Source organism: Daphnia pulex, chromosome 4, assembly GCF_021134715.1.
Source record: "Daphnia pulex isolate KAP4 chromosome 4, ASM2113471v1".
In the NCBI taxonomy this organism is placed as follows: Eukaryota; Metazoa; Arthropoda; class Branchiopoda; order Diplostraca; family Daphniidae; genus Daphnia; species Daphnia pulex.
Window position 1 is genome coordinate 1,101,363 of NC_060020.1, and position 26,559 is coordinate 1,127,921.

General features: G+C 42.5%; 2 protein-coding genes and 3 long non-coding RNA genes across 20 annotated transcripts; 2 read left to right on the forward strand and 3 right to left on the reverse strand.

Moving 5' to 3' along the window:
• Positions 1 to 2,002: 2,002 nt before the first annotated feature.
• On the reverse strand, positions 2,003 to 4,290 carry LOC124192355 (F-box/WD repeat-containing protein 4-like). Its single transcript, XM_046585590.1, has 8 exons — positions 3,699 to 4,290; positions 3,539 to 3,637; positions 3,418 to 3,470; positions 3,188 to 3,353; positions 2,985 to 3,123; positions 2,729 to 2,913; positions 2,521 to 2,649; positions 2,003 to 2,449 (listed from the first exon to the last, which is right to left on the reverse strand). The coding sequence occupies exons 1-8, from the start codon at positions 3,965 to 3,967 to the stop codon at positions 2,143 to 2,145; spliced, it is 1,347 nt and encodes a 448-aa protein (XP_046441546.1). The 5' UTR covers positions 3,968 to 4,290; the 3' UTR covers positions 2,003 to 2,142.
• Positions 4,291 to 4,807: 517 nt separating this feature from the next.
• LOC124192352 (rho-related BTB domain-containing protein 1-like) lies at positions 4,808 to 21,470 on the forward strand. 15 transcript variants are annotated; one of them, XM_046585578.1, is made up of 16 exons: positions 10,704 to 11,251; positions 11,433 to 11,665; positions 12,819 to 13,132; positions 14,764 to 14,867; positions 16,576 to 16,773; positions 17,334 to 17,420; positions 17,497 to 17,620; positions 17,698 to 17,790; positions 17,980 to 18,147; positions 18,232 to 18,378; positions 18,433 to 18,678; positions 18,823 to 18,846; positions 18,974 to 19,087; positions 19,267 to 19,437; positions 19,541 to 19,780; positions 19,853 to 21,470. In XM_046585578.1, the coding sequence occupies exons 3-16, from the start codon at positions 12,950 to 12,952 to the stop codon at positions 20,159 to 20,161; spliced, it is 2,208 nt and encodes a 735-aa protein (XP_046441534.1). In that variant the 5' UTR covers positions 10,704 to 11,251; positions 11,433 to 11,665; positions 12,819 to 12,949; the 3' UTR covers positions 20,162 to 21,470. The 15 variants fall into 15 exon arrangements, with proteins under 15 accessions (XP_046441532.1, XP_046441537.1, XP_046441542.1 ...); XM_046585576.1 differs by lacking the exons at positions 10,704 to 11,251; positions 11,433 to 11,665 and adding an exon at positions 4,808 to 4,947; XM_046585581.1 differs by lacking the exons at positions 10,704 to 11,251; positions 11,433 to 11,665 and adding an exon at positions 6,151 to 6,345.
• Positions 21,471 to 23,212: 1,742 nt separating this feature from the next.
• LOC124192356 lies at positions 23,213 to 23,836 on the forward strand. 2 transcript variants are annotated; one of them, XR_006873701.1, is made up of 3 exons: positions 23,213 to 23,248; positions 23,433 to 23,549; positions 23,635 to 23,836. It is a non-coding gene; the product is annotated as an uncharacterized LOC124192356 (long non-coding RNA). The 2 variants fall into 2 exon arrangements; XR_006873700.1 differs by having other exon boundaries at positions 23,219 to 23,362.
• Positions 23,837 to 24,283: 447 nt separating this feature from the next.
• LOC124192397 lies at positions 24,284 to 24,997 on the reverse strand. The gene is made up of 2 exons (XR_006873710.1): positions 24,753 to 24,997; positions 24,284 to 24,536 (listed from the first exon to the last, which is right to left on the reverse strand). It is a non-coding gene; the product is annotated as an uncharacterized LOC124192397 (long non-coding RNA).
• Positions 24,998 to 25,646: 649 nt separating this feature from the next.
• LOC124192398 lies at positions 25,647 to 26,497 on the reverse strand. Its single transcript, XR_006873711.1, has 3 exons — positions 26,362 to 26,497; positions 26,030 to 26,271; positions 25,647 to 25,926 (listed from the first exon to the last, which is right to left on the reverse strand). It is a non-coding gene; the product is annotated as an uncharacterized LOC124192398 (long non-coding RNA).
• Positions 26,498 to 26,559: the final 62 nt, after the last annotated feature.

Below are 26,559 nucleotides of genomic sequence, written 5' to 3' on the forward strand. Positions count from 1 at the left end.
ATTGGCAGCAAAAACCCAGAATTATGTAACTTGTACGTGATCTTTTGCACGTGTAGTACACTATATCTTCAGGGGGATAGCAACAGCTGGTCAGATGACCTTTTATTTTTATTTTCAGAATATAACCATTCCCTGTACCTTTGTTTTCCAGTTACTGAGACACACAGGGGCGTTTTCCTTAAAAAAAAAAGTCCTCTGCTGGTCTCTCCCCATCCTATTAAACCACCTGGTTTCTATCCTCCTCCTCCTCCACCACACTAGGAGCTTTAAGTCACAGCACACCTTTTTAGAGTGAACGGTTGCCCACCGCTGGGTTCGGCGTGGGGGTATAAATGGCCGAGCCTTCCCTCTGTTCCAGCACAGTCAACTTCCCGACATTGTTTAGCACCGGTCAGTCAACTTGATTCACCTCTTTCACGACATTTTTGCTGATCACCGACGAAGCTTTATACTTGACAATCATCACTGAATTATGATTTATTAGTACAAAGCATTCGTGTTAATGAAGAACTTTCCCCTATCAAGTCACGACTTGTTGCTGCTACTTAACGCCAAGTAAGATACGCTTTTATCTATATTCTTTGTCACGAATCGATTTTATTTAAAAAATGAACACTCATTTCCAATGAATTTTGCTAAACTTTTGTTTCATTTTCCTTAAAGTTTACACCTTAACCTCCAATCCCTCCTGGGCAGTCGTCTGGGAAACTCAGGCAATCAGAAAGAATTGAGAGTAAGTCCGCTATTAAAGTAAAAACTTTTATGTAAGCAGAATAGAAATTTCAACTCTCGCTTTCTTTTCTTTCGCAGGTATTGACGCTGCTTCACTACGTCCCTTGAGGTAAGTTACCAATTCGCTTTTTATTTTCAATGTTGCTACGCACTTGTGCGTCGTTGCTAAGACCAAAAATAGCAGGTTAAAACAACCGAAATAAGAAAAACTGGAAAAATAAGAGAACTCATCTGATTCGTTAGCTGAGAGCTTTTTACCTTTTGAGGTCACTCGAAAGCCTCGAGCGATTTGCTGTTTTAAAAGTTATGTTTTACACATTTTTCACGGGGAAAGGTAGGAATGGGAAACGATAACCAAATGTAGCTGCTGTCGGTTATTTTGGCTCGCTGATGACCGTCTTCGGCCGGTTTCGCTATCACGTGCACATTTCGTGTTCGTTTGGTTCGAAAGTCTTTTCCTTTTTTTTTAAGTTTTGTTATCTCTTTAAAATATGCGCCTTTAACGCTTTGCGATAGAATAATGTTGCGACACCGTAAGCTTCCCATGGTAACTCTGAACAAGGAAGGAAATGGGGAAATGGAGAAAACCCTGTTAGCAAGTGAAACCGCGGAAGCACTGAGGTTGAACTGAGACCTTGTTCCGCTCGAGAGGATTTCCGTTTCGACTCGTGTTTTTGCGAAAGCTGTCCAAGGCCCTCTAATAAGTGAAAAAAATTCGGGGATGGGCTTACATATAAAAGACATGCTCGTCCTACATCCCGAAAGTCAGATCTTGCTGGTTGCTAGTCAAGACTCGATGCAAACTTAGTTCCTCTCGTGTACAATTGCTATCACTTAATTTAATTCTTCACGTCCTACTTATGCGTATTTCAGTTTTGCTAAACAACAACTACATACTGAAAATGGTGCAAGAATCTGGATCAAAGTCTTTCATGAACGTCAACACTGCCGTCTCCCGCAAAGACACTGGATACGTGAGTGATCCAATGGCTGGCAGGTAATCTGAGAAACCCTTTAGTGGCTGCCCTGATTCGCTTTACTACTCGATTTGTTCTGTGTGTCAAACATTTACAGAACCCACAGCCAGGTTGGCGTTAAGCAGCAGTACGGCTCGTCGAGCAGCAGCTCTTCATCAAGCCAGAAGATGGACTCGCAAAAATACGGAGCATGGGGCCCGGTCTACAAGAACAAAGATCATTTTGCCAACATGCATCTCTTTTAATGATCGTTTCAGTTTTCATATTAATTCCCTTGTTTACACCATCCATAATTTAAAAGAAGAAAAACATTGTAGTATTCATAAACAACTTCACAAAATAGAAGGTTTTTTTTTAACATGGACATTCTCAAAAAGTAGAATAAACAAACGATAAAGATGAAATTCTTAAATACAATTATTTCAATCTGCGATTAGTTACAAGGGTAAACAACCAAATCTTTGATTGGCTTACGAATGCCGCCACTAAAATCGAAACCTAAAACGGAGCTGTCGAGGGCTACATACAATTCTGATGAGTCAAAATCCAAGCAATACACGGGCGAACGCAATTCCGGCTTGACAAAATAAAGCTGAACACAGCGGGTTTGTCTCTTATCCCAAAGGCGAACTCCTCCATGTGCGGCTGTTCCAGTCAAAATGGTCATATTGTTGTCGGTTGCGATACAGTTGATGGCAGAATCATGAGGGTCGTCCCACACAGAGACGTTGCTTTGCGTTCTAGAATATTTATGCAACAAGATGTCTTAACAAATAACAATGCGAAACAAATCGTGAACAAAGGTAGTCACCTCAAGTCCCAAAGACGTAATGCAGAATTGAAATCGCCCGTCAATAACTCGTTGGGGGATTCAAAGTGCACGTCGTAAACACCTTCACCGTCTCGAAAATTGTCTCGCAAAGGACAAATTAAGGCACCGCTAAAATGGAAAGCCATGGTTAAAGTAATTCAGTGATGAAAATGTTTAGAAGAATCTCATATTCCCGTGAGTTACGTACGTTGCCAAATCAAACAAATGAGACGGTGGAACACCGCCATGTCCGGCAGTCCCTGTGCAAAATAACGTACCGGAAGGATCGATATCAAGGGACAAGATTCTGTCATCTAAATAAATCTCTTCTATTGCACACTGATTTTTCCAACTATGATTCAATACTGAATTTGAGTTGTCAAATCGAAATACCTAGTGAAACCACACAGCATCTAATCAATAAACGAATACAATAATGCGATAACAAGTCTAATTAATAATACCTTGGCGAATTTGTCTCTTCCTCCAGACACAATAACGTTTTTGAACAATTTAACAGAAGCAACATCAGACGAGTGGCAATTGGTTTCTTTAAACTGTAATCTTCCTGTAGATGCCTTCCAAACAAAAACAGATCCATTTCTACATAAATGAATGATTTTGTAAATTAGTAGTTTGAATAAGATTACGTTTCAATGAAACTTACGTGTCGCCTGCCACAACTACATCTTCGCCGTCATCCTTGACGACAAATCGACCCATGTCTCCTCTTGAACCGGAGAGGTTCAGCTTTGGTTTAACTCTTCCTGAGAATGATTTATTGTGATGAAATGCAGCTGCTGGGACCCTAGGGTATGCTCTGATATGATTTCCTATATTTTTAAAGAATTATTATGTATGGAAATTGACTAGAATATGTAATTTCAGTCTATTTACCTGTTCCAACCCAAAGAACATCTGAGTTAAGTACCAGCCAAGGAAGTACATGCCTGGAATTTAAAATATGCAAATTTCATGAGCAAAAATTATATCTGCTTCTAATAAACTCTGATTTCACTTTTCACGAATGGATGCAATTGGTTTGACCAAGCAAACCCCTCTTTCCCAATGCTTGTGAACTCTGAACCTGAGTTGAGCAGACAAATAAGTGTGAATCCTGCAAAACGATGCTAGATTAATGATAGGAGATTAGAAAACATGATATATATTTAGCTCACTTCAACTGAAAAATTGATGAGGATTGATTGACAAACAGGAGTTGTTTAGCTATCTGTTCCCACAGAAAACTATCTGGTCCTAGAATGGCATAAAATCTGTGGCAGACTTGGGCAATCGCTGGCCACCAGTCTTGTCCACAAATAGCAAAAATATGTAACAGAATATCAGTTGGCAGATTGGTCAACATTAAGATATTTCCTTCATTGTCTTCCAATGAGTCCTTTAACAAGGAACCGTTGTCGACATCCAATTTCGAAGAATAACTCATTCTTACAAACCAAATAACAAGTTATTATTGAGTAGAGACGACAACACATGATCTAAGTATCCTCTGAATTGATGGCTTTAATTTGAAATTCAATCGGTAAAATCTCAAAATTATTGAAGAATCAACACGAAATATTATTAGAAAAAATTAAAATAAGAAAAAAACTGAACAAATCTAAATGTTGATATTTTCGAACTTAAAGTTCGTCTGATGCATGTTTTCTTTTTAGAGAAACAAATGACGATCAATTTGAATTGCCCACCAAGGCCGTCAGGTGGCGATACTTGTTAGTTATTGTTATTCTTGCATAGAAATCCAAATGCCAAATGCGCAGATCAGTCGATATCAGCAGCTGGAGATTGGTAATCAAAAGCTAGCTTATTAGTTAATACTTGATGGCTGATAACATTCCTGAATCATTTGTTGAAGATACGACTTTCTGAAGCATATCGAGTCATTGTAAAGTAAAACCCAGACACAACTGTTCAAATCTATCCTTGCCTACTCATTTCGATGCAAAACTTGTTGTGTGTATGTCATATAATGAGTACAGTTTCGTTGTACTCGACGTGAATTAACTGAATCGTATCGGTCACGACATTGCCACCATGTATTGTTCTTCCGACGTGTTTAGATAGGCAGTGAATTGTTCTTGTAACTGGAAAAAAGCATTAACTGGAGAAAGGCCATTTCGAACTTTGTTGTTGTTCAGTTTCCACCCGTCAGCAGTGTCCACGGAGCTGCAGTGCGTCAGTGGAGGCGCTTCGATCGTTTGAGAATCAGAACTTTGGCATCGTTTCAGACTCACGACCTGTGTATTGTGTGCTCAAGTCGCAGTTATATCAACCCTCTCACGAGTGCTCCTTCTTCGCCTGGCCATACCATCAATTGACTAAATTAACCTTCGCCTTTTCCAAGGACACTCAACATGTTGAACGTCCGTTTCGTCCGAGATGTCGTCTAAATCTTCCGGTTGTCAGGTAAGCAAGTGACAATTGGCAATATTCCTTGTATGTAGTACCACGTACTTTTAAGAGCTCTAGCAGCTCAAGGGTCAAGGGTTTGGTCAGAAGCTGCTGTCAAGTGGAGGCTGGCAATTGTCCCAAGAATTTCAAGGTTAAAGCTAGACGTGGAACAGGAAATTATAGATGTGTTGCCTAACGAAGTTTTGCCCCTGGATCGATATTCGCACATTTTCTTGGAGGCCAATGGCAAGGTCGGTACGCTGGCTGATTGTTAAAGTCAATTGTTTACAAATTTAGTTATCGTAACTGCCGCTAGATGACAGTCTCACCATTTGTCGCGACATAAAGTTCCCGCGGGAATTCATGAGGATTTTTATTTTTTTTTCTTCCCTGTTCACGTTTGCTCACACGACGACGACGAGGTAAATCTTTAAGTTAAAATTCCCCGTTCAACTATGACGGAAAGCATTTAAGCTGACCTAGGCCGAAATAAACACAGAATTGCGACGAAGAACATGTAATGAACGACGCGGATTTGGCGTTCAGCAAACAGCAGCGGTTTATCAATCCGGAGACCGAACAATAGAGCTAGGTTTGCAGATCGATGGCGTTGACGTCATATAGACAAGCCTGCCGATTACGTATATATATTACTCTCAGTTCGCCACAGTGTTGTCAAAGCGACTCGTTTCATCTTTTTGTACGACATTATTTCTTTTTTTTTCGCGATGAATCGGCAAAACATTGAATAACATTCCTTCTTTCACATCCTCCATCTCCTCTTGAAAGCCAGAGAAGGGTAATTTCGATTGTAATCAAATTTCTCGATGGGGGTTAACGATCTTAAATTCTGGAATGGTTTCAATAGGAATGGCCGATTTTAGTGAAACGTGATTCACTAAAGAGTTTGGGTGGGCACTGATTTAGTCAATTTCATTATCCCCATCTTACAACATATCAGATTGATACCGATAGAAGAAAGAAACATACCAATCCCAGTTAAAAAAAGAAAAGAGAATGGAAAAAGCTAGGAGGATCCGGCGACGCAGACTCTCTGCAGTTCTCGCTTAGGTCTCCGCCCACCTTTGCGTGAAACGACGCCAGCAACAACTTTGCACGTGCGTGGCTCACCCCGAAAAGCAGCGCCGTGGGGAGAGTGAGAGAGAGAGAGAAGGCGGACACACGCACACAAAAAAGATAAATGTATGTGTATGAAGATCAGTGCTGGTTGATCCAGCCGGAGCTTCCGAACGTCATCAAATTGAGCTCGTCGCCCAATTTTTTGGGGGGTTTGTTTTTGGTTTTACATAATTTCATCGATTGCGTAACTTTCGAGAAATTCTCGTTATATTCTACCGTGTGGTACGTGTTTCATCTGCGATTGGGGAGGTACAAACAGGAGCACCAATCACGGTAAATAATCGGCATTGCAAATCGAATGGCAACGACAAAATTTCGTTTGTTTAAAGCGTAGAATTAAATTTTGTATCCCGTCAGTTTTAAATGTCTGTCCGAGCTTTTGGTCTGATTTCAATAATAATGATCCCTCCTTCTGTTTGTACATGACGACGTCGACGCCAAATCTGTGCACGAGGTATGAATGAGTGTTCTCACGCACGGAACGAACCATCTTGACAAGTCGCGACCCAGCCTTTACCTTAGAATCGCAACCAAAAATGAGTGAGAGAGGAATAAACTTCAAGTTTTAAAAAAGAAGGGGGCTGGAATAGAAAGTCGTAAAGTTCCTGGTTTGATCAATACTCTTCGCAAACTTTTGGCACAGGCCAGCGCCCGAGCGAAATTTTTTCTAACTCGAGTAGAACTGAATGTTGATTGAATCGTGGCGAAATTCGCACAATCCTCCAAACGGATAAATTTTTGCGTGTCGGCCGCTTTCCGTATTTGCTCGAATTTTTAACATTTTGGCTCGGCATTGTAGAGCACTTAAAAGGAACCTGCCTTCTCGTAGTAGTAGTATTGACCCGCTTGTGTTCATCGGACTGTCGATTGGCATGCCTAATGAGAGAACCTCCTCTTGTCCTTGTCGACCTGCTCCTCCCTCGATATGCAGATTAGAGAGTCTCTCTCATACATGCCCGCACTAGTCCTTCATCAAAATGCTGACAGTTCACGCTGGGCATGTTGCCATGATTCAATATTCGTCTGCTCTTTTTTCCTCCTCCTTCTTCTATATGGCATATAGAAGAGCTCTAGCTGGAGAGATCTCATTTTTATTTCTTTACGATTCCTTTTCTTTTCCTTTATTCTTTCTGAACACGTTTTGCGAGAAAAACGAATGACGTGGCTCATCAATTCGAAGGCCTTCTTTTATTTGAAAAAAATATATTTCCTGGGTATTTATAGGCCTTCAAAAATGATCTAGACTGATCTCTGCGCCCCGCCCTTTTGCAGTGGTCACTGACAAACGGCGTTATCTTTCGCCAATGTAGGAAGGAACAAATGATGAACAACAATATCAAAAATGGATGCCATATTATCAAGCTCCCTCCCAGTGCCGTTGGTCATTAATGTTCGATGAGTTCCGCTTCAAAGCTCAAAGCTGTTCCCGCATGAGAAGCAGGGGGAATAACCATTCGACCTTTAAGTGCGTCCCGCCGTCTTGAACTTGATCATGAAATTTATATGATCAAGTTTCCTCTTCCTTGTCATATTCCGTATAGTCCTCTGGAAGCCAACCGCAGCTTTGATGGTTACGGTGCCCTCTCCGTGTTATTCCCCTTTCCAAAAACAAACAGAAGGAATAACAAATAACTTTTGCTGCTTCCGAACGATGACGTCGCGTCCAGTGTTATATATTTTTAGAAGCAGGAAAGAATAGCGAGAGCAAAATAACCGAACAATTCATAATAAATAAAAACAGTCTGGATGAAACAGGTCAGCAGAGATGCCTTTGCCCCGCGCACACCCAAAGTGCTGCGTCTCGCAACTGGACGCCGGCCAGCAACAGTAATTTCTTTAGCGAGAGAACGAAACTGAGATTTTCTCTTCTTTTTTTGTCGTGTCAAGAACAATTTGCGGGCTAATTGCGGTTCCTAATGGACTACAACGGCGACCGGACATTAATGAAGCCAAGTGATTTCGATTGGCAGCAGCCCGGCGTCCAAATCGAATTAAAATAGAAAGGGCAGAAAAAAACAGACTATCATTGTTGATCACTCTCGATTGCACAAGGATTGGCTTTCATTTTTGCCTTTGGCTCAGTGATGAAGGTCTAATTGATAACATCAAATGGGGGGTGAGCAGCATTGCTACGTGATTACGTATTCTGTTGGTAGGCAATTCGGTAACAATATAGACTTGCATAGAAATTGCGTCGAAGCTCCTATTGTGAAAGATATGGTAAACGTTTTGGGTTGAAATAGAGTTACATGGTTCAAAACGGTCGGCGTCCGTCCTCCTTTTTGCGTTCAATATCCAATATATCAGTCAGCAGCAATTGATAATATGGAAATTGGGAATTTTCAAGTTTTGGCGGTGACGTGTACAACTTTAGAGAGCGACAGCAAGCATCTCTCTACAAATAGATAAAAGTGGATAAATAGTACCAGTCGCGAGGCGACTGGGTTTCCTTTGTTGAACTGGTGACATGCCAATCCGATTTTTGCTTCAGTCGAGAGGTTAGGGGGAAAAAGTACTAGCAGAAGCGTTTGGAATATCTACATGTATCGATAAAGAGTTATTGGTTGAAAAGCTCAGTCTTGACAATGTCTACACTTCTCGACTGTATTACTTTATAGCGAGACCCCTTTTTCCTAGATTTGATTTACGTCGAAAAATTTCCAAGATCTTTATTGTTGTCATGGGAATAAACGACGTGCATCGCAGTACTCTGGAGGTAAACAAAGCATAGGGGAAAAGTGGGCAGGCAGACTTCACTGGATGTGTGTACGTACGTACTCTGGGACTTGGGAGTGAGAGAGAGAGCTATATACGACACACAAGGACTCCCACCCCGTGTTTTCGATTGGTGGTCGTTACCCTGTCTTCTCTCTCCTCATGGATGGATCAATATCAGAACATGGCGAAAAAGACGAGTCTCAAGCCAAAGTAAAAAAATATAAAAATAAAAAACAAGGAGAAAAAAGACGATGGTGGGATGTGAACCAACAAACAAAAGAGACGGACTAGGCCAGCTGACAGGATGAATGGCCCTCCCCAACACATGCAAACCCTGTCCATCGTCGAAAGATAGGGTTATCTGTTTGACTAAGACTCGCCTCCCCTCCGACTAAACCTCCTTGTACGTCCAACATGCTCTACATGGTTGTCGTCGCAGTCCTCCGTCAGTCGTCAAATATAGACTAGGCAGTTGGATTGAATGCGATGTTAGTTGCACCATCCGCTTAGCGCATACAACCAACTTGAGAGAGTGGCCGTCTTGCTCCGTCTTTAATCCCCCCGCCTCGCATCGCAGACTCTGTGTGTATTCAGAGATGAAGTTGCGAATGATGAGCATTGCGACGTAGACTGTGTGTATATAGAGGGGGGGGGCCACAGTCAGTGATTGAAAAGAAGAACTCTTAATCCAATCGTGTTTCAGAGATGGGGGGGGGCGGCGTCCTTATTAGGTTATCAGGTGCAGCTCAGCCGCTGAACCCAATGCGTCGCAACTTCTCGGATGCCTTTGATTCATTTCGGCTGGACGCAAACTCGAACTAGCAAGACTCGAGCTAAGGTTTGATAGCCCGGGATTTTCAATGAATAAAGACAAGACATTCCGCTGTAACTAAGGGGCTCTAGTCGAGATTAATTCTTATTTGCATACCTTTTTTTTGGGGGTGGGGAAATGCCAAACTTTGAGCTCTTTCCTATTTATTTTATCGTTTAAAAAATGTGTTTGGATTGAGCAGCCTCTGATAACGGGTCAGACAATATTTGGATAATCAAATCAACGTCAGAGTCGTGAAAAAAAAAGAAAATGAAATTGAATTTCTGAGATGACGTTTGGCTGAGTGGGAACATCAAAAGACGTGATGGATGAGAGACCTGTTTAATCGTCAATTTCCGATTTGTTGACTCGGTTCTCAACTTCCCAATTTGATATGGAAAACCGGTGCTGCTGCTGGTGGTTTCTGCGGTGTAGAATTCTCGATGGCATCATTTAAACGATAGGACCTTGAACGAAAGTATTCGGCGTTGCGTGAGTTTTATCACGTGTACCATCAATTCGAATGTTCTCCATTCCCATGACGAAGAGAAAAAAAAGTAAATAAAGAAAAAAAAAACAAACATTAAAGTCAAATGCAATAGTGGGCAATTGATGTGCAAAGTGCAGGTGGTGGTGATGGCCTAGCCAGCCGTGTATATGCAATTCAACCGGAACATGACATCAGCCATTTGACGTCACGGGAGAGACGAAGGCGCGGTTCGTTTCTCCTCCTTCCGACCGTTCAATCCACCCGCGCTCTGTACGAATGCAATATTATGCAACCATTCGTACCTACCGGATGTACGAAAACGTTTATTTTTTTCTGCTGGTCGGGGTAAAAACACATTTATTAAAAAATGTCTCTTTTTCTGTTTTGTTTAAACAAATATCTGCGTCGTCGAGCCACTTCCTTTTCTCTCCCCGGCATCGTTTGTTGACCTCAAACCTCCAAAAATGTTGGATGAATCCTATGGTCTTGTGACCAGCCGAGTGGAAATGTTCTCAGTTCTTATCTCTTTTTTCTTCTCCGCCCCTCCGTTCGTGTTTGTGGGAGCGGCTGCGATACACACTATAATGCTGTGTGCCGCGTGTGTGTGTGTGTGTGTGTTTGTACGTATATCAGCTGCTCAATTGGCCCGCACGGAGTTCAGTCGTTCCCTCGGGTCTGTCCTTAAAAATACTCGCGCAACAACTTTTCTTTTCTCGCCTTCAATTTTTTCCGCGTTCCCCACCACCACCACCATAGTGTCGCGGTTGTTCTTTGTTTTTCTATTTCTGGCGGATTCTTTGTTTTTTATTATTATTTGGTGAAATCGAGTTTGAAATTACCAAAAAGGAAAAATAGGAGTATATAAGTTCCGCTTCTTCTTAATTTTTCGTCTCGAGTGGCACAACAAAGTCGCTCATTTTGGATGAATCCTTCCGGCCATCGTCGTATTCTCCCCAGCAAAATTTCCGGGAGAACTACTACTACTCCACCGACCATCAACAGGTGCCATTGGGTGCAGTTGTGCAGTACGAATAGTTTGTTCTCGGTTCGCTGTTGGCTGACCTGAATTCGAATTTGTTTCCTCCAATTTCGTTCGCTGATTGGTCCCGATGGCCGCAGCCGACGCTTGTGAATCCAAGACCCATCTGGGCAAACGCGGGGTAAGGATCGAACTGTGACAGGTCGATCTGCTTTCATTTTATTTTTTGTTCCCGATGACAGGATCGCACAAACGGCAAATTGTGGATTCCGCACGTTTAGATTTTTGTTCTCTATTTTAGATTTTGTCTTGTTGAAAAATGTTTTGCTATTTATTATTTTGCCTGTTGTCGTGTGGTCAAGTCGTGCTGCATCCCCGCTCTTTTCGATTCGATCGCGCACGATATACCAGTACCGGAACTCACCACCCCCCATCCTTGCACCGGCTGATCATCTCCAAACCTGCGAATGTTTCATTGACGAAACGAAACGGATGACGAATGCCACACAAAAGTAATAAAACAATCAGATGAAATTAGTTCTTCCCCCCCACCCGAAATAAGTTCCCCGACAAAATATAGACCACATGAAAAAAGGTATTAACTGCATTCTTTGGTCTTTCATTTACCCTAGCGTATGTCTTCCACTCAATGGCGCACTTTCATCTTGTTTTTTATTTTATTTTATTTGCTTATTATTTCGCTGTCGTCGAGCGAACACATTCCTCCGTGTCGCTTATTCCTTATTTTTTTTCTTTTTCTGTCGACTACTGATAATATCACGATCGTGACTGGTAGATTTATTCTTTATGGCGAGAGGTCGCCGTTACTAGTGCAAAGCTAGCCAACCGTGTGACGAGCAAAAGGGGGAGGGGGGTCTCGGAACTTTTTTGTACTGTCGTCAAATCCTTTGCACTGATCTCTTCTTCTTGGCGTCTCCGGCTCCCCTTTTGTGTCCCGTCTCTTTTCTCTTATGGTCCGACGCGTCCTCCTCTTTTTGCCCCCCTCCACTCGTTCGGACCAACTCTTAATCACTTGGCCGATGTGAAAGGCTTCTTTATTTTATTTCATTTTATTTTTTTGGCGCTTCTCTCCGCACAATGGCAGCCATTGTGTGGAGAGATTTTCCTTTTTATTTTTATATATTATATCTGCGGTAAATGCTTAGATAGACATAAGAGTGGTATTTCTTTCTTTATCTATCAGCGTCGTAAAAATAATAATAAAGGAACGGCGAAATAATAATATGTTGTAAATTACGCGGGTTTTGGAGGGCGGTATTAAAAAATTGCTTTTCAAAACAGCTGCCGAGTCATTTCCGGTCTTATAACAACGATATCAAAAAGATATGAGATTAGTGATTATTTATTGGATGCTATCTTGCGCATCCAATCGTGACGTCGAGTCGAAATGTGATGCTGATATTATTTGCGACGCACTGAAAGAATAAGAAAAAAGAAATGCGATTATACAATTTCAAAATTGCGTAGTAGCACTATAACGGTGTTTTTTTAAAATCTGGTTTCTTTTTTCTAAAGAACAACGTAGTTTGTGTCAAGTTACGCCCACTAAGGTCATGCGGGTTTTCTTATAAAACTTCACTGATCCTGCATATTTGATTTCTTTGTGACGCATTTGAGAGAGACTATGAATGTCTGTGTGCTGTTGGGTTGTGGGCCATCAAATTACTTGATGTCTGGATGACGTAATTAATTTTGTTTTTTGTTTTTTCTTACGGATGAAATTGCAGGTGCTGGACGTTCAGCCGGTGCCGGATTACAGGTGCCGGATATCGGAGAAAAGTGCGCGGAGGATAGCCGAGAGCGGTGATGGACTGGCGGTCACACGTCGGCATCATCACAATCACAATAAGGCACAACAATGATGGATAATGAGCTGTCAAATCAGGAATTGGTGAAATGCGTCGTGGTCGGCGACACGGCCGTTGGCAAGACGCGGCTCATCTGCGCCAGGGCCTGCAACAAGAAGGTCTCCCTTTCCCAGCTGCTCAACACGCACGTGCCCACAGTTTGGGCCATCGATCAGTACCGCATCTACAAGGAAGTGAGTGTCAATTTGATATCGAATGAGCTCTCCATTTATCCCCCGTCTCTATCCGCATTCCGGCGCCCCTTTTTGATCTTTTGGTGGCCGAGTGTCGTCAAGTTTGCGGAAGATGCAATAACGATGACACCTTTTCCGAGACCCCATCGAGGATTTATCTCTTGCCGTTATTATCCCGTATACATATCAAACAAGAGTGTGATATGAGTCGACGGTCGTAAAAACAGAAGAAAGAAAGTCACCTGACCTATCCGGCACTAATATCCAGCCTTTTTCTTTTTATGCTCGCACACAACGCAGTGTATTATTTCACGTGATTCAGATTTCCCAGAGAATCGCGTGATATTGTCATGAGAGAGCATTTGGAATTCAATCAGTGTGCGTTTCATTTAGCCGAGAGTCTCGGCTAAATCTGGGTCTCGGCCCGAGACCCAGATTTTTTTTCTCTATTGCGTACAAGTGGATTAGTCATTTCGATTGGGATTGGCTTTTTCCGATATTCACGTCGGGCCAATTGTCTCCGTCATTGTCCGCCCGTAGAGAGAATACAATCATCATCCATTTCCGCAGTCATTGCCTGGATACCGGCTGCTGATTCGCCCAAAACAAAAGTATCAAAGAAAAAAAAAAGGACCTGCTCCTCAATTGAATTCTAATCACGACCTACATGCCGTTCAATACTCTGCCCGACTTGCTGCAATATTCCGCTTCAATGCAAAGCTTTTGTGTAGTATGTCAACGGACCAAAAAATCTCTTTCGCTTCGCTTTTTTGTTTGTTTTTCGTGCCGTTGTTATAATATTCTTCATCTTGTTATGTTCGCTCTTCCTCTTTTGATTTCTTGCTACTTTTTATTCAATGGCGTACGCTCTTTTTTAAAGGGTTTTTCTCCCTTTATGTTTGAAGGGCGTCGTTGCCAGACCAGATCGTTTCCGCGCATGAGACTGGGCTGGTCGTTTTTATTGAAGATTTTCATCGGTTTTGTTATTTATTTCTATCATTTTTTTGTTGTTTTTCTCCCTGGTCCTCCTGCTGGCGCCATAGTCCTCCATCTTCGGAACGTATGGGCGGCAACTCGGCAAGTGTCGGTTCGAAACAGATTTAATGGACGGCGGAGAATTGAAGTGTTTTTTTTTTTTTTTTTTAAGGAATTTCAAGGCTGCGATAGCAATTGATTGCGTCGTGGAAAGTTATTTTTTTCTTCCTTCCAAGGTTCCAAGGATGCTGGATTGACTGGTTTTGGTAGTTTTATAGCGAATAGACTGCTGCATAGTGTTGAACGAAACACTATGTGCATTTCTCTGGTTTCTTTTTGTCTTGGAGGCCGCTGGAGGTTATCGACTTGCGTTGCCCAATTTCTGCGACGTGACCAAACCGAAGTCACAGAAGAGAGCGTCGGACTTTTTATTATTATTTTTTCTTTCCAGACAAATGTGTCGCAATATCCACCCCTCTTTTGTTTTCTTTGCATCCGCGTTTGATTATTTTTAGCTTTTTCTTGCGGCGGCGGCGGCGGTGCAAGGACAGCAGTTCATTTCCCCTCTACAGTGTTTTAGATCGTCCTGTTTAGCTTTGTGGTCGGTGGTTTTTTTCTAAATTTTTCGTTATCTTTTCTTCTGTACTTGTCGACAGGTTTTGGAGCGCTCCTGGGAGGTGGTTGACGGAGTGAATGTCTCGCTGCGACTATGGGACACTTTCGGCGACCATGAAAAAGACCGGCGTTTCGCCTATGGAAGGTGAAAATAATTCGAATTTTATACTAAAAAAAGGTCCCAGCGTTTTATCATTAATCACGGGCTTCAAGTTCTCCGGACAGGCATTAGTGTCGTTTTATTCTTAAAAAAAAAAAAGCTATACTGAAGAACGAGCTTTGGCCTCCCCCCCACTGCCACACGTCCTTCCATAACCAAATGTGCAGATTCCGGCTAGCTCCATCTCGGCACCCAATGCGGAAAAGCATTGGAGGGGGGTTCTGATATCCTGCTGTTGCCGACCTTGACGTGTCTAGCCATACATGATCTTTTTTATAATCACATCACGGGCACCCCTTTTTTATTTATTTTGATTTTTTGTTGATGTAAAGTTGTTTCTGTTTTGGCTGGGCTTGACTTGCCCAAACGAATTGATGATGTGATGAACAATCATTTTCATTCCGTTGTTTGCGCTGTAATCAGGGGACTTGCGATAACTTTGCGGTTCTGCATCCATCTCTGTCCATAAAATGAATCGATATTGGCGAAAGGAGTCGACAGAGTGAAGAAAAAAAGAAGTAGAGCGAGAAATTGATCTTATCACGCAATTTGATGAATGTATATGCCGATGGCAACTCTCGCGTGAGGTTTATTTTTATTTTCGCCTTTATAGACCGTGGCGAGTCAAGTTCATCTTGACTTTGTCGACACCTCCCCCTTTTTTCTTTTCTATTTGTAGCAATAGGGACGGTGGGGGGTCGATCAAGGAACGTTTTTAAATGCAGGAACCCGCCAACTTTGTATTGATCCAACCATTTCGGTCGAGACTCGTCTCTTTCTCTCTCTCTTCACCTCACGCTTTCTTGCTCTCGTCTCGTACAGCAGAAAAGAAGGATGAACAAAAAGTGAACTATGTATAGAGCTCTCTAAAGGAAGACTTTCATTTAAAAGCGACTATAGGACTATAAGCCGGAGCACTGCCAATCGCCAAGGAGATCGTAAAACCAGTGGCCAGTTGCCGGGGGGAGAAAAGAAATTCACCAAGAAGCTATAGAACCCTATGGCAACTCTATAATAATAGCTCTTGATATTACTCAAAATACGGAGCTAGATGACATCTCGACATTTATTATAATTAAATTGTGTTTTGGCTTTGTTTTATTAAACTAATATTGGGGAATAAATTTGATCCGATCGTTGCGTGGCAGTTACCAATGTCCGACGCAGGATTAATGTGATTTGTGCCAATCTTTGTAAACGCTCAAGGCCCTGCTTCCCAATTATGGTTACTTGATGGCAACGGCTATTTTGGTCGAAATTTCACAAAGAGAATACACGTCTACACGTGTCTACTGCCCCCCCCCCCCCCCAGACGCAAATCAAATAATAAAAAACCTTTAAATAGTTTTCTATTTAAAGGTTTTTTATTACTTGCGCTTTTTAAAAATCAAAAGTTTTCGGCTTCCGGTTTTGTTCGTAGACAACAGACAAAAAGATCCTTTCAAAGTTTCAGGATAGGCCATAAGGGAAGTATCGCTTTCATATCGTTCCGACGGGAGAAAAAGAGAGATGAACCGGATCGAAATGCGTCACGCGAAAAAAAAAAGGAACAGAATAGCGCTGGTCGATGGAATCAGACGATGACGTATACATCTACTATAAATAATAACAACTTCCTTTTTCTTTCTCTCTCTCTCCATTCACCCTTTTTCCTCCTCCCCGCCCGTTTCTTTGGAATTATCTTCACTTTCAGATCGGATGTGGTACTGCTGTGCTTCTCCATCGGCAACCCAAAGTCTCTGCGCAATTGCAAGGCGATGTGGCTTCCCGAGATCCGCCGCTTTTGTCCCAACACGCCCGTCTTGCTCGTCGGATGCAAGAACGATCTTCGCTTCATGTACTGCGACGAGACCTACTTGTCCTACTTCAAGGATCGAAACCCGTTTATGCGGTAAGACGAACGATATCAAGGCGGCGCATCCATCTTATCTGCCCTCCATCCTGGTGCTAACTTGATGTCATCGTGGCGAGTGATACGGATGGATTACATCACCCCAAAATACTGTTTCCGATTATTCCCCATAAGGGAAAAGAATAAGAGCAGATAGTTTTTGTGTGTGTAAGCGGTATGATAATGATTCGTGCAGTATGGGGTGGGAGCCAACTACACAAATAAAAGAAGCCCGTCGGAGAAAAGATTTGATGGATCCGTAGAAAGTGGCAAGTCGAGATGACGAAGGCAGAGAATTGATTTGAAATCGCCTTGGCGACCAGCCAAATGGTCGTTTTTTTTTCTCCCCCTCTCCAGTCTTCTTCAGCTTATTTCTTTTCGGGTGAGTGGGGGGGTTGTTTCGTGACTCGGCTATATTTTCCCGTTTAACGCACCCTTTCCGTCACACGATCTGCGAACGGCTGCGCGGCTGCTGGATAACATGGTTTTTGTTTCATTTCTTTTCTTTCCTCTATACACATAACGGGGGGATGGATATCATGGACGTTGCTTCACTGAAGTAGGCCGACCAAAGAATGCGACCTCGTCATGCCGGACCAAGCGAGATCCATCGCATCTGAACTGGGTCTTCCTTATTACGAAACCAGGTAAAATATACCATCCATGTTTTTTTGACGCATTGAAATTACGAATTAATTTTGGATTTTTTATATCGATTTCTAGTGTGTTGACGTATTACGGAGTAAACTCGGTTTTCGAAAATGCCATCCGGGCCGCTTTAGTCTCAAGGCGACAACAGAGATTCTGGCTGGCTGGTTTCAAACGCGTTCAGCGGCCATTGCTCCAAGTAAAAATTTAAACATGAAATGAAATATCACATATACCTATTGATTATTAATGGGTTGATATCTTTCAATACTATAGGCTCCATTCTGCCCACCCAAACCGTGCTACCCAGATATGTACGTCTCGGCCAGTACTTACTTTGAGAATTTCCAAACTCTTTACACCCGCCAGGTGAGAAAAAAGAAAAGATTTTAACGTCTCCCAGCGTCTCTTTCGCTGGTTTGTCTCGGTCTTATTGATTTCTGTGCCCAACTCTCTACTATATTTTAAATGATTCTTTTTCTTCCGGCACACCCGCTCCCCCCACCTACCTACCTACCTACCTACCTATTTCCCCTTTTTGTTGTTGTTGCTGATCAGGCGTACACGGACGTGATATTTATCACGGGGAGCGTGGGCTTTTCAGCGCACCGATTCTACATCGCTGCAGCCGCTCCTTCTCTGGCCCGGCTAATCGCCACGGCAACGGCCAACAGTGATATTAATTGCTCTGATATTGGCACGAGATCCTCCAGCGATTGTAGCATGGTACGCTGTATAGATTCTTATTGATTGAACGGACCTGTAATCCTTTTCATTTCTTATGTGTGCGACATTTGTGATGGTAATCAGGTCAGCAGTGTGGGCGACACTTCAGCGTCGGGCGGTAGCAGTTATCACAGCGAAGAAACGGAATGCTTGCTGGACGTCGACAGGACACACTATCTACGCTTGTCTAATCGAATCAAGGAGAAATTAAAACGTCGCTGCAGCTTTCAGGTGCGTTCAAATTCGGCTGCTAATGAGCTTAATTAATTGCGTTTGTTGATCCAGTTGTCGTCGACTACTTCCGCGTATTCCAACGACCTCCGCTGCCCGCAGTTTAGCCGCGAAATTTACCATCCGGCGGTCCAGTCGATCAGCGTGGAACAGTGCCAGGGAATGGACCACAGGGGTCGGCCGTGCGTGTCAACTCAGACGGTGGTGACGCTGACCAAAATCGTTACACCCAATGCCATGCGTCAGTGCTTGTGCTTCATCTACACGGGCCAGATTGACACTCGGCTCTGCTCGCTGCAGGTGAGATGACCATTTCTGTCGTCCATAAAATGTGTCACGTCACTCATGAAACATGATCCTTACATCTTTGACTTCTCGTTGCAACTTGTTTATTTCGTCCTATCCAAAATCCTTTTGATCCCGACCTAATTTTTGACCCTTCAGTCGCTTCCGATGACTTTGCTGCTGGTAAGAGCTGTCGTTTTGATTGACTCATACGATCCCCCGTTGAGGGGATTTGGCATGAACTCAAATTGCCCCGTCGACCTTTTTTTTCCTGAAATTTTAACTTTTTTCTTTTTCGGTTCGCCTTTAGGAAATTCGACAAGCGGCAGAATTCCTCGACCTTCCCGAGCTGTTGGCTTTTATTCACAACATCCACATACACGAAGAGTTCCTCAATAACGATGTACGCCAGCAATATAGACAGGTTATCTTCTTCTCTGCCTCGTTGTGTCTCCGGTCCGTGAATTGCAGTTGCTGGGCGGCACCAGAAAAGCAAATTGTGAACAAGACACGGACGGAATTTATAATCAAATACTGGAACAAAGACCGGGATTTTCACAACGTGCTCTATTTTTTGTTGCCCATTTCGTTTTTTCCGTATAGATCATTCGATCCCGGTTATTGGAACTTGGTTTGAATCAAGGTCTCTATGCCGACGTGCACTTTCTGCTGGACGACGGTAGCTGCCCTGCCCATCGACCGCTTCTGATGGCTCGTTGTGACGTCATGGACGCCATGTTCGCCGGCGATTTCCGTGAAAGCTCAGCCAAAGTGGCAAGTCCAAATTCCGTGTTTTCGCCTATTCAATTCGCCTATTGTATTCCATTTATTTTTAGTTTTTTTTTTTCAAATTTGATAATTCCTTTTGTGCGTGTAGGTGCAAATGCCGGGCGTGAGCGAGACCACTTTCCGTCAGCTGTTGCATTACATTTACACGGATAGAATTCCCCCGCTTCAAACCATCGCCTGCGTCCCTTTGGTCGAATTAGCCAATCGACTCTGTCTCTCTCGCTTAGTCCAGCTCATTGAAAGTTACATGGTGACTGAGATGCAGAGGATTATTGACGCTGGTGGCGAAGTTACCATGGAGTGCCTCATGCTCCTTGAGCCTTGTCAGGTATTTTCGATTAATTCTTATTCATTTAAAATTTGGAACCGTTGTATATGACTTGATGTTTTTAATCAATAGATTCATAATGCTGATCAGCTGGCCGAGTGGTGCATGACTTACTTGTCGACCAACTACAACATGACGTGTAGAAAAGCACCGAAAATCTTGAAGACGCTGCACTCGGAGAACCAGGCTCACCTGGCCCACCACCGCTGGCCGCCCGTCTGGTACCTGAAGGAACGCGATTTTTACGACAAATACGTAGCCGAGCGCAAGAAGGAGGAAGGCTTGAGCAAACCGTTGAAACGCAGCCGGAACAATTCCGGTTGCCTCTGTTTCGTTGGCAAGACCAGGCGTGGCGATGATAGCAGCTATCATTCGGTGTAGATGTAGACGATAGAAAGTAGAATGATGGACAAGAGCTAACGGAGGGGAAATCTTATGGTGACCGTCGTAATAGCCTAAAAAGAGAAATTACGATTCTTAAAAGTATCTCAAAAAATTTTCGCTAGTAGCCCAGCTTGCGGAGGAGACGAGAGGTATCCTTAAAATATGCATGTATGGATTATTTTCACGCCGTAGCGTGACACGGTCTTCACAATACCGTTCCACTATATTTGCCGATTGTGTGTACACTGTACAGTATATACATATATATATATACATATGTGCGTGTTTGGTCAGTGTCGTGCACTTGTCCCACGCCCCTCGATCCCAATGAAATATCCATAGAGAATTGCAATAGGGATTCAATTTGGAAAAGAGGTTTATATGCTGCGTCTTCTATTTAGTAGAAAGCTTGTGCTTCGAAGAGATTGAAGTTGTCATAACAGTGAGTGAGTGAGAGAGAGAAAGAGAGTAAGAGATTTCTCGGTCTCTACTTTATGGCAACCAGTTCAAATCCTTCCTTCAATCGCGAACCGCGCAACTCTGTCGCGGTTTCTTATTTCGCAATCAATATTTGATATCCAAGTATATATATTATGTATATATATATATCTATAGATTTGCGCGCGCATTCTGTTGCATAACGAACCAAAAAACACAGAAAAACAAAACAAAATCAATGCCGCCGTTATTATTCTTATCATGCTATTAAATTGAACAGCTTTATCGCATCTTTAAAAAAATATGAACTAGTGTGTACCCCCTCCACTTTGCTCTTCCTCTTCCGATCCATGTATATTCCAACATAATACCCCCCAAATTTCACTTCAGTTTTGCGCGCTTTGTTTTGAGTAAAACGCGGGATAAACGTTTTAAAAATGTGGATTTCAGCTTAAGACAACGAGTCGAAAAAAGTAGATCGAGCTTAAAAATTCTATCCCTATTCAACCGTTAACAAAAAAGATGCATGAATAAACAAAACTGACTGCCATATTACGTACTACAGCGACCAAATGTTATCGATTAACTAAAAATGAAGAAAGGGTTAAATTATCCCCACTATTTTCGGTCGTGCACAACATGACCACGTTCAAATTTTACCATTAAAAATAATCTAAAGTTGAACATTGTTTCCGTTTAAGACCTTGATTCGCCAAGCAAAATTCTTATTCAATTCGTGGTTTATTATTAGTGCGCGTATTAGTCGTGATGGCTGTCTGCTGTTATAAAAGTTGATCTACTCGAATTAGATGGTATACGTGCTGCTGATGTTATTAAATACAAATGCTGATCATTCTTCCCACAAAAACACTTGATTTGAAAACAAGATTCTTGGTTAGAGTCGCAAACGCTGTCGCATTCCGAGCGTTGTTCTTTTGGTACTAGTTCTTTACTGACCGCTAGATGCCACTGACTTCAATTGATTTTGTCATGAAGTTGCATCACGAACACGAAACATATCAAAACAAATTGTTGCTATTTTATACTTATTTTTCTGTGATTCCAACCAAATATCGAATTGAACTTCATTTGTGTAGGTTTATCTTGATCTAGTTTCCTTATTTTTATATATTACATCCATTTTTTTCAAATTCTAGAAAGTCTGTCATTCCAACAAGTTGACTAAAAGTGCTCAGTTACTTTCCATCCATTCGATCCTTATGCTCTCAAAAGTGAGAAACTCACATTTGAAGCCAACTTACAGTGGAATTAGAAAAATGTGCTGAGATGAGGTAATTTCCCATTACTACTACCACACCAGAAGAACAAAGCGTTGAGACTGTTATAATTCATATTTTCATATAATGTAGGTATACTTGCTCATGGACCATAGGATCTTTTCCGAATCTTGCGATTTTGATAGTGTAACCTGTGACAGAATGTTTGCTATTAAGACCACTTATAAATCCATTTAGAAGGCAACCCAGCTGAGATATAGGTAGAGCGGTAGAGGTTTCATGCATACATTTGTGTAAATTTGTAAATAATGTAGATAATTTTCCTTATCCCATTGCTAGAGTATTTTAGAGTTCCAGTTTCAGTGACATGAAGAGTGTGAAGTCTCATGTGCTTGTACATTTGCCAGATCTGCTTGATGGGGTTGATATAAAATCTTCCAGTAAGACGCCAAAATCTCATTTTTGTTTAAGCTTCCTTTTAATTCCCAACTCGTTTTTACAGAACTATTTGTGACGTCCCTTGAGATCGCGAGTCGGCCACCAGTTTCAATCTACAACGCAGTTTCTTCATGGAATCGTGAGTCCTGAACCAACGCTGGTTTTTGTCCATGACAGAAGAAGGACTTCTACCAAGGTTCGGGTCCTTATCTTCACCACGTACGCTGCTTCTTGTGCTTCATTGGCGAATTAAATCACTTCAGTGTTCGCTTCCGCCCGCTGTGACACACCTGTCATCATTCACCACGGGATTATGCCCAGGTACCCAACATTTGATTTATTTTCGTAGGTTATCTACCAATAGTCTAGTACTCTAGTTGAGTTAGACTCTGTCTGTGTAGTAGTTTCCAAATCAGGCCTTTCTTACGCGCTAACGAAGTTTAACATTGAAGTTTCTTTTTTCCAACGCTAGATGGCTTTTTGAAAATTTGCAGCTGTCAAAACAGTCAGTTTCAGAAACTTTGCACATGTCTTTTAACATTTATCGGCAGTTATTTTTTTGAAATATTTAGTGATAACTGACGATTACTATGCCAGCAACAAAGCTCACTTGTTAAATTTTCGATATTTTGCTTTTTTTTCTACTTCCGGTTTGCTCATTTCAGTCTGTAGTTCAGTAAATATTCATTTGAGGAGCAAAAGAACCACATATTCGTGATCCTCGTAAAATTTGTAGTAAAGTTCATGTTATATTTTTTACGTTTTCGTACTTCCGGTTTCGAAAATTTTCCTGAACTATAGTTCAGGAAAATTCTCGATTTTGGCCAAATTTTGGATTTCGTTTAAATCACACCTAATCGACCCCAAATTTCATGGAGATCACGAATATGTGGTTTAATTTGACGACAGCTCAATGGTTGAGGCGCTGTTGTTACTTCCGGTTTACTTCCGGAATTTTTTTAAAAGACTAGTAAGTGAGCTTTGCTATGTGTACAGTTCTCAATATTGTTAGGTAGATTTTAAGCAATTTAAAGCGCGCCTTTAAAGTTTTGAGCAAAAAAAACCCAGATCAATGAACCTATATGTATAATGTGACTATTATGTAACTTTTATTGGCATGTCACTTAAAAAAGAATTGTTTTTTCTTTATTCAGGTAATGCAGAGGAGACTTCGAGAAGATGGATTTTCTCATCTTTAAAAATCGTCACCGGTCTCCGTCGGATGTTGCCCCTGCTCCTGGTGCCAACGAAACTCGTTTGAGAAAATGGATGTAAGTTCATCATTTACAAGTTACTCATAATTAGGTTGTGTGTATTGTATTTTAATCCTATCCTATTTTTTAAAATCTGATTTAGAATGCGTCAACAAAATACTTCTGGCGATGAAAAGGGACCATCACTGGCAACGGAAAGGGACAATCGCGACCGGCACCGAGACTCGTCATCAACGTGGATCATCGAACTGTTGGTATTATTTCGTTTGTGTTAGTTAACCCGTTGGCTGCCACGCCTTTGTTCTCCCCTAGCTCCTTAGCACGGGCCGCGCTGTTCGGTCTCGTGGTTTACATGCCGCGGGGTCGGACAGTCGCACCAGCCCAAGATTCGCCGCAAGGCGCCTGTTAGGCAGTGCACCATAGGGACTTCCCCCTTGTCGATACGGTGATGGATTCTAGAGGCGTGCATTCCATCTTCTCCTGTCACCGTGTCAGCCCGGACTTGTCAGCAATGGCAAGTCCCACTTTGGTCATGGATCCTTCAGACGTGGCGCGTAGAGTAGTAGAGAACAACCTACGGGTTGTATGGCGTGGCAGCCAACGGGTTAACTTAAGTGTATGTATGTATGTATGTGACTGTAAAATGTGGTGGAATTGTGGGTGGAGGTGGGACAATATAACACAATTCTTTTATAAGTGTTTTGTTCATTGTCTCTTAATTTATACCAAGTCTTGTTTAGGAATTGTATCAATATATTTCTCTCAATTTTAAAGTCTTTCAATTATACAAAAAGTCAGCCAATTGCCTTTTACTTCTAAGATTTGCAAAAATCAACAGTTACATGTTTCTTTCATAACCTACACTTGAAACATCGTCAAAACACAAGAATACGTGTGTAAGCAAAGCGACTAAGGCAATAGTCACCTTTAAAACACGAAACAGACGTGTCACAACGTAGGATACTGGCCTTGAAGAAATCCAACACCAATAGACACCTGCCGCAATGTTGACAGGCTTGAACTCTTGAAGTTACTAACAAAAGTCTTACAAAAGAATTACCGACATTAAAATTTTTATTTTCTCATTTAAGATCGACAATTAACCCACAGTGACCAACGACCACAAAGACAACCGAAATATAGATATAAAATCAAATTTAAAATTTCGGGTAAAAAGTTATGTAGAAAGTTGCGAAATCGTAGTTTGTGGTGTAATATTCGGCTGCCTTAGTGGTGTGGTAACTGGGGGCAGAGTAATACTTCGGAGATTCGTTGTAGTTGGTGGTAGTAGGTAGTAGTAGGTAGTAGCAGCGTAAGTAGTGGTGTAATACTCGGATGCCTTAGTGGTGTAGTACTTAGGAGCCTCAGTGTAGCACATGGGACCAGCGCAGGTTGCAGTGTAGTAAACTGGAGCCTCGGTTTAGTATTCTGGTTCAACGTAGTACGAATTAGCAGCTTCTGTGGTGTAGTACTCCGCTGCCTTCGTGGTGTAGTACTCCGCTGCCTTCGTGGTGTAGTACTCCGCTGCCTTCGTGGTGTAGTACTCCGCTGCCTTCGTGGTGTAGTACTCCGCTGCCTTCGTGGTGTAGTACTCCGCTGCCTTCGTGGTGTAGTACTCCGCTGCCTTCGTGGTGTAGTACTCCGCTGCCTTCGTGGTGTAGTACTCCGCTGCCTTCGTGGTGTAGTACTCCGCTGCCTTCGTGGTGTAGTACTCCGCTGCCTTCGTGGTGTAGTACTCCGCTGCCTTCGTGGTGTAGTACTCCGCTGCCTTCGTGGTGTAGTACTCCGCTGCCTTCGTGGTGTAGTACTCCGCTGCCTTCGTGGTGTAGTACTCCGCTGCCTTCGTGGTGTAGTACTCCGCTGCCTTCGTGGTGTAGTACTCCGCTGCCTTCGTGGTGTAGTACTCCGCTGCCTTCGTGGTGTAGTACTCCGCTGCCTTCGTGGTGTAGTACTCCGCTGCCTTCGTGGTGTAGTACTCCGCTGCCTTCGTGGTGTAGTACTCCGCTGCCTTCGTGGTGTAGTACTCCGCTGCCTTCGTGGTGTAGTACTCCGCTGCCTTCGTGGTGTAGTACTCCGCTGCCTTCGTGGTGTAGTACTCCGCTGCCTTCGTGGTGTAGTACTCCGCTGCCTTCGTGGTGTAGTACTCCGCTGCCTTCGTGGTGTAGTACTCCGCTGCCTTCGTGGTGTAGTACTCCGCTGCCTTCGTGGTGTAGTACTCCGCTGCCTTCGTGTAGTGTCGTGTAGTTCGTGTAGTCGTGTAGTTCTTGGGGGCCTTGGCGTAGTAATAAATGTTGCGTATGTTGACTTCGTTGTGTAGTAAGGCGGCGGCGTTGCGGTTAGGTAACCAACATACCCAGAAGACATCGGTACACGTGGTCGACCCAGCCATCAACGATACAACACCCAACAGCAGCACGACCCATAGTTAACTAGACTGTAAAGAATTTTAAAATTAATTCTCAATTATAACTAGTAAATTAACATTTGAAAAATATTAAATGACTCACAACTCCATGTAAAAAAAACAGAATATTTACCCATTTCCTAAGCTGGAGCAACGTAGATTGGAGTTTAATACTCAGGAGCCTTGGTGGTGTAGTACTTGGAGGCCTTCGAATTGTAAGTAGGTGATTACGTTGTTGTTTAGTAAGGAGGCGACGTGGTATAGTATTCTTTCGCTGCTATTTCTTGATGTTCACCATACCCAGGAGACATCGATAAACCCTTGATCGACGATACAATAACCAATTGCAGCAGCGCAGCAAGACGACATAGTTTACTAGACAATATTCAGTTATAACGGGAATATTATGCAACAGATATAAATAAAAATTAATACACAAATAAATATAAAAATACAAATATTTACCCATGATTGTGAACTGGTATACGACGGAGGAATTGCAACTGTTGCCGTGTCGGAGATGCTCACTCGACTGACTTTCCTTCGCCGTTTCTCTCTCGTTTTATACGATTTGTTTTCTCACCCTCACCTCTTAAGCCTTGCGGTTATTTTATCTGCTTGATAATGAAGCAACACGTCCGATTCTCACCCAACCTCTACAAC